Here is a 9,488-nt window from a genome sequence, read left to right as displayed (position 1 = left end):
TAGTGCCACGCAGCAGACGGTCCCTTTTCTGGTTCTCAGATTAACCACACTTTAAACCCTCGCTCCACCTTTGAGCCTTTTATTACATCGCTGCCTTTCTCTGCTCCAGAGACGTCTCCATGGATGACTGAGAGAAATGGAGGGTCCTCTGTGCCCAGTGCCCATCGCAAAGCGGGAGCCAGGGCCCGATGGAGCCGTCCGAGGCAAGGGAGGAGGCACGCCACCCCCAGACAGGACGCGCACCGATGCACGAGCTTGCACAGCCGAGGTCTCCACCCCGAACCTCCCAGGGGCAAACGCAACCCCAGCTGCAGGGGACCGGGCTGTTTCCACGCACACGCACGCGTGAGACCCGGGAAGGCTTCGCACCCACTCCTGCGTCCCCGCCTCACAGGACAGTCCGTGGACACAGCGGCAGGCACCCACCTCCGGCTGCCCTTGACTCCCACGGAGGCGTCCGTCCCTGGAGCGGAGAGCAGAGTGGCAGCGGTGACCCCGTTGGCAGTGCTGGGCGGGGGGCGGTTGGTGATCACACACAGCGGGGTGCTGGGGGAGCCGCTGTCCGTGGTTCTCTCTGCGGTGGGGTCAGCCTGGGACTTGTGAGGAGTCCTGGAATGAAACAGATGCGCAGGAGGCGGTCGGGCACGCGCAGGACATGGCACAGAGGCTCGAGACGGCTGAGCCAGACGACCTTCTCCCTCGGACTGTGCTTGTTTTTAAAGTCTGAGCTCTTAAACCTTAGAACCATCGGCCAGATGCTCTCTGCCTGAGGAGTTACGTTTTGTGAAATTCTTTTTTCTGACATTAAAGTCTTTAGAGAACTAGCTGTGGCACGAGGCGGTGACATATGACTCGCGAGCACCGTCTGTCTCCACAGGTGCACGAGCAGAGGCCCCCCACACGTGCAGACAACGCCAAGGTCACTGACGACACTGCGGCGCCTGGCCTGCAGTTCTGGCAGGGAGTCCCTGGGGCAGTCCCCTCGGCCTGCAGGGGACACCCTGGGGTGCACAGAGGGTTTGCTAAACAGGCCAGCGGCTCTCTTCCCATCACCCAGATGCCCGATGGTCCACCCTGCGACTGCACACGGCAGCAACGGAAAAAAGCTAATGGGGTCCCACATGTGCCCTCAACTACAAGATCCCCGCCGGCAAGCTGTACAATGAGTCATTTACATGAAAACAAGATCTTTGTTTCTCAACAAAGACTGGAGAGCAACCACTGGCTCTTCACCCAAAAGCTATCATTTGTGATGTCACAGCTTGTTGCTGTGGTAACAGAGACCCAAAATTAATACTCAGAGAGGTTAAAAGCAGTGCACATAAAGAATGCCAAAAACCTGTTTTTTTTTCACCTACTCACAATTGCCGGAAATGCTTATAAATAGCTATAAGCTCACTTTCAAATAATCACATTATTAGAAAAAAAACTTGAAACAAATAATCAGATCATAAAAAACTAAATGTGGTACCTAGACGCAAATGCAAAAAATAGAAGTTCTGAAGTGGCCATCTAGAGAGCACAAGCCACTTAGCCAGACGTGATTAATGACTCGGAAAAAAGGAAAAATTTATGTTCATTTTTAATTGAGATAAATGCAGGCAAGTAATTCCTCCGGCTTACAAGATGTCCACGAGAAGTAGGAATAAAATTAGCCCGAAACAAAGTTATAAGAAATTACGCTGGTCGAACCTTACCTGAAACTCTTCTCAGGTTAATGACCTGTTCTGGCCTGTGCAATTTCTCAGGTTGTGGAAACGCCAAGGATCTGATTTTACTCCACCACAGAACAGGACGCCCGCTATCCCCCTGAGATGCTACCATCTTACGGCGACGGTTAGGACAGAGCAGGGAGGCTCCGGAGCAAGGGCCCCCGGCTTCGGAGCCATCGGGGCAAAGCTCCAGCCAACTCAAGCTCTCCGATCGCCATCTGTAAAATGGGGACGACACCCGAGAACGTGGGAGTCCTGTGACGCCCGAACGAAACCACGTGTGCATGTCAGCGCGGCACAGCGCCCGGAACGGGGTGCAAACTCAGCGGAAACAAAACTCAGGAGACACGCTGCAAGGGGCAGATCGGGGTTCGGATCCGGCCTCGGCCGTGCTGCCGGGGAGCGGGCGACTCGGTTCCAGTCCCGGTTTCCTCCTGTGAGGTGAGCACGACACCTCGCACGCCGAGGGACCTGGTGAGACCGGCGATGACGTGTGTGCTGAGGGGCTGGCCGCCCGCCCCCCACTCTCCACTTCCTCCTTGCCGACAGGCCCGCTTGCCAGTGCGGGCAGTAACGCCGCTGGCTAAGGCCTGTGCTCGCTGGTCCCTTTGGCTGCTAAGGCAGCCAGTGAGACACACACAGAAAATGAGTGCTTTGGGGACCACCCTCAGTTCAGAGCACCCCCTCTTTCCACACTCCCCCTCCTCCTCCTTCCTGCCTGGGGTGTGGCCGTGACCGCCAGGGCTATGATGCACGGGAGCCCAGGTCCAAGGTCCGTGCGGGAGCCAGAGGAGCCAGGGCCCCCCACTCCCTGACGTGGCAGCGGAGTGCTGGGCTGGCCTGCCCCAGGCCTTCCTGAGGGAGGGGGGACAGTGAGCTGCTACGGATTCACGGCCACGTGCGAGTAAGTGTGCGTTCTGTCCAGTGCCTGCCCCGACGCCCGGCACATAACAGGGCTCAGCCAGTGGCAGCGACGGTGACCCTCCCCGCCCCAGTCCTCGTCAGATAACCAGGCAACCCCTCACGTTCCCGCTTCCTCATCGGTGGGCCGGCAGTCGCAGGGCTCATGCAAGCGGACCGTCACGGGGGCCCGACAGGGCTCCACGTGACTGTGCAGCCTGATGCTGAGCCGACCGCCACGCGCCGCGCTCCTGGCCAAGCAAGTGACCTCCACCATTTAGGGACAGAACCCACGGCCTCCCGTGGTGCCCTGCGGCAACGCCAGTGTCACCGACGTCTTCCATTCTCTCCGTGTCAGCTGCAGACACAAGGCCTCAAAACAGAGCCCCCTTTGCCACACCCCAGAGTAAAAGGTGTCTGACCACACATACGAGGTTCAAAGCCACAGTTCAAACCACAGCTGAAGTGCTGCTGTGCATTCACAGCGACGGTGGCCTGCTACCGTCAGATGCTAGAAACCAACACGCTGCCCCGGGAATGAAGGGCAGGCCAGCGCGGCCCCCATCCTTCCCCAGTGTCTCCAGCAAGACACCCTCGTTGGCTGGGAATTCTCAGAAGGCTGACTTGGGTGTGCGTGCCATCTTCTAAAAGACTAAAAAGCGGCTCCTAATCATACTTACTGGGAAATTAGTAGAAATGAAACATGGGGATGTTTTCAGTGTGTGACTTGCCACAACGGTGTGACCTCTGGGCTGTGATCATACTGGTAAGGTCACTGCGAGACTGGGTGGGTGCCTGGATACACACCCTGCAGTTATTCACAAGCACCGCGGGCAAGTGAGTACAGGTCACGCAGGGGCATCCTCACGAGATTATGGACATTTTCTTGCTCCTACAGTGACAAATCTCGTGTGCATCCAGAGGCATCAGCTTTGAAGACCGTAACTCAAGTGGCTCCAAAAGGCCTTACCTGCCATGCCGCACGGATGCAGGAATGTCTGCACTGACGGGTGCAGGGCAGGAAGAGGCAGGTTGGCACCTGCTGCCCCGAGAGGTAGATGAACCAATGGCAATGGGCGAGGCGGCAGGAGACGCGTTACGATTGGCTGAAATGCAGGGACTTGTGGGGCCACTACTTCTAGCAAAGGAAGCACTGCAAAACAGCACACACCAGGGTCCTCAGGACGCGCCGCGCCCACCGCCGCCCGGCACCGCCTCCCCACCCCGCCTGTGCACTTAGCAGAGATGCAGAGCAGAGGGGCTGTGACAGCAGGGACGTGACCGGCCCCCGCTAGAGCCGCGCGAGTGGGCCTCTGCCGGTCATCCAGAGTGACAGGACGCGGCCAAGGACAAGTGACAGGAAGCACGCGGGAGCAGAGCGCGCGTCTGGGGAGGGAGCGAGAGCGAGGAAACCGGCAACAGAGTCATCTTACTGAAAACCGATTCCCAACGCACCCAAGGCGAAAGGTCCTGCACCCCAGATGCCCGCCTGGCCCAGAAGCAGCCCCGCGGGGGCCGGGGCAGAACGAAGGTTTCGAGAGGACGGGACAGAGATTCAGAGCAGAAGAGTCGGGAAACTGAAGCAGCTCTGGAAAAAGTGCCTTTGGGAGGATTTAAAGTTTTAAGTCCAAAGCCATGGTGTCTGGGAGATGGAGACAGGTAAGAGCTACCTCAACTGCAGCAAACACCTGCTGGGGTGAAAATCTATAAAAACCTTCTGGACTGCAGCAGTAATTAGACACTTGAGGGAGTGACTGAAGCCAGCTCTGAAGCCCTCTTGGGAAAGATGCATTTTACCGGGTCAGAGCAAAGGAACCAGTGCCCGAAGACGGGAGAGGGACCGGCCATGGCAGCAGGCCGAGCTTTGCACAGCCCGGTGGCCAACGCCTGCTCACACTTCCTCTCTCGACAGTGAGGGCACAAGATTCTTTCCTTACGAAAAGTTCTTAAGACTTTGTAAAACCAAAACAGCCCAGAGTCACGGGAGAAGAGCTCTGGGAATTCCAAGGCCGAAGCCTGTCTGTCCCCACCAAGTGCTCACGTGACTGTGCCTGCCTCCCACTGCGGAGGCGGGAGGGCTCCCTGCTGCTGCCAGAGCTATGTCGAGTGGCATCCATCAAACCACATGCGACTCACTCAACCACGTGCTGAGGATCGGATCATGAACATCAACAACACATCCCAAAATAATGAGACACCCCAAAATGTAACAGCAGCTCCCTTTCTTAGAAAAGTCATCTTGGTCTTAGCTCCAACAAGGAGACGCAATGCATCTAGCTAGACTATAATGCCTCAGCCTTGACGACGAATAGCCGATGGCCTCAGTTCGCCAAGGATACCGAGTCCACACACTAAAGCTTCAGCGGGGCCGCTGAGTGGTGCCCCCAAGGACGGCCTCCCTCAGAGGCACAGGGCAGAGGGACACTGGAAGGCAGCAGTAGCTGTTGGGTGCAGCTCGCTGGTGCCCATGTTTTGACAGGGACCACTTGACAAGAGTCTTCTCATCGAGGGGAACTAAGTTTCAAGCCCACCACATAGCCTGTGGCCGGAGGTGCTTCTCAGGGAGGCAGCTGGTCACCTGGGACACCCGCTGTGGGTGGGGCTGTGTGTGGAGGCAGGTGGAGGGTCAGGGTGGCACGGAAAGAGCGCAGAGTGAGGAGTGGGGAACAGACCCCCCGGGTCAGCAGCAGAGTTCAGACCGAAACACTAAGTGCATCTGAGAGCCAGTGACCTTGGCAGAGGCGCCGGCACGTGACAAAGAAAGGGACTGCAGAAGAGGGGGCAGATGAGGAGGGGGAGGGAAGCCATGTACCTTCGCTGCACCAAACTCGCGGGATTCCCGTCGTGATGGATCTGAGGGCCGTCAAAGTCACAAAGAAAACACAGCTCAAGTCCCTGCATGAGCGGCTGTAGCACGAGAGTCTTCGGTGCAGAGCAAACTGCCCCAGCCGCCCCCCGCCCACCTGCGGTCCCCGCCAGGCCCCCCAGACGCAGCGTGAGAGGGGTGCTGCTACCAGGTGAGGGAGTCACGGGGCTCCTGGCGGAGGACTCGGCGGGACTGAGAGAGGGGACAGGGGCCCAGGTCTGTCTGTGGTGAGAACCTGGAATCAGCTACTTTAACTCAGTTAAGAAAAGTAACTCATTTTAGTTTAAAAGTAGTCAAGATGTTACCCCGCCGAGAACCTAAAAGTCAACCGTTTTAGATTCATCTTTGTGCTGCTAGCTGGCTAAAAAAGGCATGTGACTGCGATCCACACCCCACGGCCAGGGTGGGGACCACCGCCCGCCCTGAACCTCACGCTCCGTACCTCTTCAGGTAGGTCGACACGTAGGTGGACGGAGCAGCTGTCTGCGGCGTCTCGCTCCCCGGCGCTCCATCCCTCCACGGCTGCCGTGTGTAGGAGCCGCTCCTCACCAGGCTCGCGGCCGATTCCCTGGGGGCAGCACAGGCCCAGACGCTGATTCCCAGCTGGCTGTGTCTGGGACACACCGCGAACCGGGAGAGGAGAGCCGGCCCAGCAGACTGGCACCGGCTAGAGAGCAGACGGCCACGGGGCCCTTCCGTCCTAGACGCCACGTTCTGCGTGGGCTGAGGTGACCTAAGGGTGCCTGTCTGCTTTCTGTCACCAACGTCAAAGACAAGTCATTTCAACAGGCACCAAACCCCATGCCAAAAGTCTCTAACTATTTTGTAGTTAGAAGTCACTTCTGTTCCTCCTCTGAAAAGCTTGCAGTTCAGTCCCCAGCAGCAGAATGCTTGTGAGCGAGCAGAGCAGGCGACAGTGGAGACGAGGGAGTCCGTCATACTGTCGGACTGCTCCCAGGAGGAAGAGGGGACTTGCTGGAGATCTCTAACGTCAGAAACGAAAAGTCACCAGGGGAGGGCTGTGCAGGGTTTCTGGCCCCAACTGTCACCTCAGAGCCCCAGGTCCCCCCAGGGCCCCCAGAGCGGCCCCCAAGATCAGTGTGTACGCGAGCCCCCGGGGACTCTGTCAGGACGCGGGCTCCCATCAGCAGGTGCGGCGGGGCCTGAGATGCTGCTCCTCAGACCTGCGCAGGTAATGCTGGGGGGCCCGCACCTGAGCGACAGGTTCCAGGCCAGTGTGCTCTGAGACACGGGGCCACTTCTGTGGAAGGTGACTGGAAATGTCAGCTTACAAATGAGAAGTTGATGGATTCGACTGAATAACGGTGTTGTTGGTGGCTGCCTGAGCAGGCACGGACCGGCCTCCACTACGTCTGCTGGAGGACTAGAGCATCCCCCTTGGGACTGGGGACACGTCCCCAATGGTGCTGTCGACCTAGAGGGAGGCCCTGCGGGGCGGGGCCGGGGGGTCTCCGAGCAGAGGGAGCACCAGGCAGACGCCCGGAGCCGGGCCCTGAGAGGGCTGGAGAGCTCACCTGTTCTCCTTCTCCTCCGTGTCCCTCGTGCCGCTGGGCCTCCGCGATGTGAGCGAGCTGAGGGAGCCGCTGATCGCTCTGTCCTGTACAACCAGAGCGAGGCCGGCTCAGGGAGGGGAGGGGCGGGACCGCCACCGTGACAGGACACTCCGGGGAGCAGCCCTCACACGCCCTTATGGCCTGATTCCTAGCATCAGTCCCACGTCCAGCGTCACGAAGGGCAGCTTCCCAGGCTTACTCCTGACTGACACAGAGCCAGCCTGAGCACACGCCGCCGCCGGGAACATGTGGCCCTGAGCACTGGCCCATCCGCCTCGCCAGGCCGGACTCCTGGGACGACTCGGCCTCCACCTCGGAAGATACCGCTGGGCTGGGCCAGAGTGGAGTAGCCTCTAGGCCCCACCTAAGTCCTCACACCTCTGACCCCTGTTTTGTCCCCACGAGGAGGGTGAGAAAGACAGACCATCGGGGAGGCTGGGAGCAGAGGGTCGGCCTCAGGCCAAGCACGTGGTGGCCAGCAGGCAGCTCCCTGGTTGGGCCCTCGGTGTGCAGGCCCTCCGGGACCCTCCGGGGCCTGGGTAGTGTTCCCACTCGCAGAAGGAGACAGCCCTGGGCCCGCGCTGCCTACCGCACCTTGTCCCTGCCGTCCCCCAGTGCGGAGACCCAGGGGCCGGATGACGAGCGGGCCAGGGAGGCGCCTGGGGCCCTTGGAGCCACCTCGCTCAGCACGCCATGGCTGCCGGTCTTCCTCAGTCCCAGTCGCCATGAGGAAGGAGACTCGTCTGCAGGCTCCGCCGGCTTCTCCCCAAGGCTGGAGGGCTAGGAGGGAGGAAGCACGTGGAAGGGGAGAGGAAGAGGCCTGCTGACCCCCGCCCATCCACCTTCTCCGCTCTGCAGCGCAGGAGCCACTGGGTGCACAGGGACCCGTAAGTGCGCCCTTCGTCCCCGAGCCGGGAAGAGCCTCAGCCTCGCGGCAGGGCTGTGACGGCTGCGGCTCCGAGGGGCAGGCATGGTCTGCTGTCTGCGTGCGCTGAGCACCAACCTCAGACACTGCGGCACGGGGCCAGTCACGTGGCCTCTCTCGACTCACTGCACACCTGAGGACAGGCCACCCCACCTCTCTGGGCCTCACATGCCCTCTGAGAAATGGTGACAGACCGAGCTCCTCCCCAGACTACGGGGAGACTGGGAAGCACGAGGTGAGCCCCACGTCAGCCGTCACGAACAAACACGACAGCCACACCGCTCCGTTCTACTGGTCATTGCAAGGGAACAGCGGACGTGGCCTAGCACATCCGAGCATGTAAGACTTCACCGAGCAGCAAAATTAAAAAGAAAAAACGGCCGAAGTCACAAAGCTGCCACCTTTCCAATGCACTGAGGCTGCCCCCGCGCCCCCCCGCCGTCTGCACCAGCACCGGGGCATCTTAGAGAAAGAAATGGTAACAGCAGAAAAAGAGCTTCACGGGGGGTTCGTCGTCTTTACCGCAGAAAACAGCGCCGCCCGGCGTCGGCCCAGAGACCAGGCTGGGGCGCGGCTGGCCTCGAGAGGTCTCCCTGGCCGGGGGCACCTCATCCTGGTGCGGGGTGGCCGCGGTCCTTCTCCACCTGCACTGCCCGCCCGCTCTCGCTCAGACTTCCTGTTCATCAGTCCCTTCGCCCCCGTCTTTCTGTCCTGCTTCCAGCTCTGGAGGCCTCATCACAGTTGCGCCTCACGAGTCACATGACTCTGAGGGACCTGCCTTTCCAAGCACTATTTTAGTGAAGTGTTATAAGCATATGCGCATGCATGTACCTTTTCAATTTAGTGTATTTTTAAAAAAAGCAGAACTGGTCACACCCAGAAGCAGTGGCAGGACTGAGGGACCAGAGATACGTGAGGGCCGCATTCCAGTGGACGCCTCTCTCACAGTCACAGCGATGCTCCTGCAGTGGGGTGCCAGGCCCTGCCTGCCTCATGTCCGTGGTGGCACCAGCACCCCGCCCTTTCATAAGGTACTAAGAAGATCACTAAGTTAGTATGTATAAAATCAGTGCTGGACGCCGGACGCCTTCCCGGCCCAGCCTGAGCTTGAAGCGCACTGACTGACAATTAAAGGACAGACCGACGGACTCGCCTTCTCTGGTCCCAGAGTGCCACATCCTGTGTGACCCAAACACACTGTAACCAAGTCTGTTCAGGGACGGGTTATAGTTTGTGGGCAATGCTACAGACACAACGTCCGTGTTCTCCCCACTCGCAAATTCATACGCTGAAACCCTGTCCCCGATGTGACTATTTGGAGGTAAGGTGGCTGTCTGTGAGCCAGGAAGAATCCTCACAAGAAACCGAACCTTGATCTTGAACTTCTTGCCTCCAGAACTGAGAAATGAACTTCTACTGTTTAAAGGCACCGCCAACCCCATGTGTGGTATTTTGTTACGCAGCCGAAACAGATTGCGACAAGTAGCAATGTGTCCTTATCGTTTTGCAGG

At 59.1% G+C, this 9,488-nt stretch overlaps 2 protein-coding genes across 2 annotated transcripts in view; both read right to left on the bottom strand.

Annotated features, from left to right (window-relative positions):
* Nucleotides 1-9,482, bottom strand: part of LOC111744288 (protein phosphatase 1 regulatory subunit 12A-like) — a 17,415-nt gene extending 7,933 nt beyond the window's left edge. The window contains exons 1-6 of the mRNA XM_023534794.1: nucleotides 7,647-9,482; nucleotides 7,014-7,096; nucleotides 5,921-6,046; nucleotides 5,425-5,465; nucleotides 3,583-3,765; nucleotides 427-609 (exon numbers count right to left, since the gene is read on the bottom strand). Of these exons, the coding sequence (XP_023390562.1) occupies nucleotides 427-609; nucleotides 3,583-3,765; nucleotides 5,425-5,465; nucleotides 5,921-6,046; nucleotides 7,014-7,096; nucleotides 7,647-7,890 (860 nt within the window). The 5' untranslated portion in view covers nucleotides 7,891-9,482. The remainder of the gene's footprint in view (nucleotides 1-426; nucleotides 610-3,582; nucleotides 3,766-5,424; nucleotides 5,466-5,920; nucleotides 6,047-7,013; nucleotides 7,097-7,646) is intronic.
* The window catches only part of LOC105296949 (protein phosphatase 1 regulatory subunit 12B-like), an 82,005-nt gene that overhangs the window by 46,912 nt on the left and 25,605 nt on the right, over nucleotides 1-9,488 (bottom strand). Inside the window, exons 10-13 of the mRNA XM_023534778.1 lie at nucleotides 7,647-7,832; nucleotides 7,014-7,096; nucleotides 5,921-6,046; nucleotides 427-609 (exon numbers count right to left, since the gene is read on the bottom strand). Coding sequence (XP_023390546.1) covers nucleotides 427-609; nucleotides 5,921-6,046; nucleotides 7,014-7,096; nucleotides 7,647-7,832 — 578 coding nt within the window. The remainder of the gene's footprint in view (nucleotides 1-426; nucleotides 610-5,920; nucleotides 6,047-7,013; nucleotides 7,097-7,646; nucleotides 7,833-9,488) is intronic.

Source organism: Pteropus vampyrus, unplaced genomic scaffold (assembly GCF_000151845.1).
Source record: "Pteropus vampyrus isolate Shadow unplaced genomic scaffold, Pvam_2.0 Scaffold131, whole genome shotgun sequence".
In the NCBI taxonomy this organism is placed as follows: Eukaryota; Metazoa; Chordata; class Mammalia; order Chiroptera; family Pteropodidae; genus Pteropus; species Pteropus vampyrus.
The sequence above is the reverse complement of the archived record's forward strand: the minus strand, read 5'-3'. Positions and strand labels throughout refer to the sequence as shown.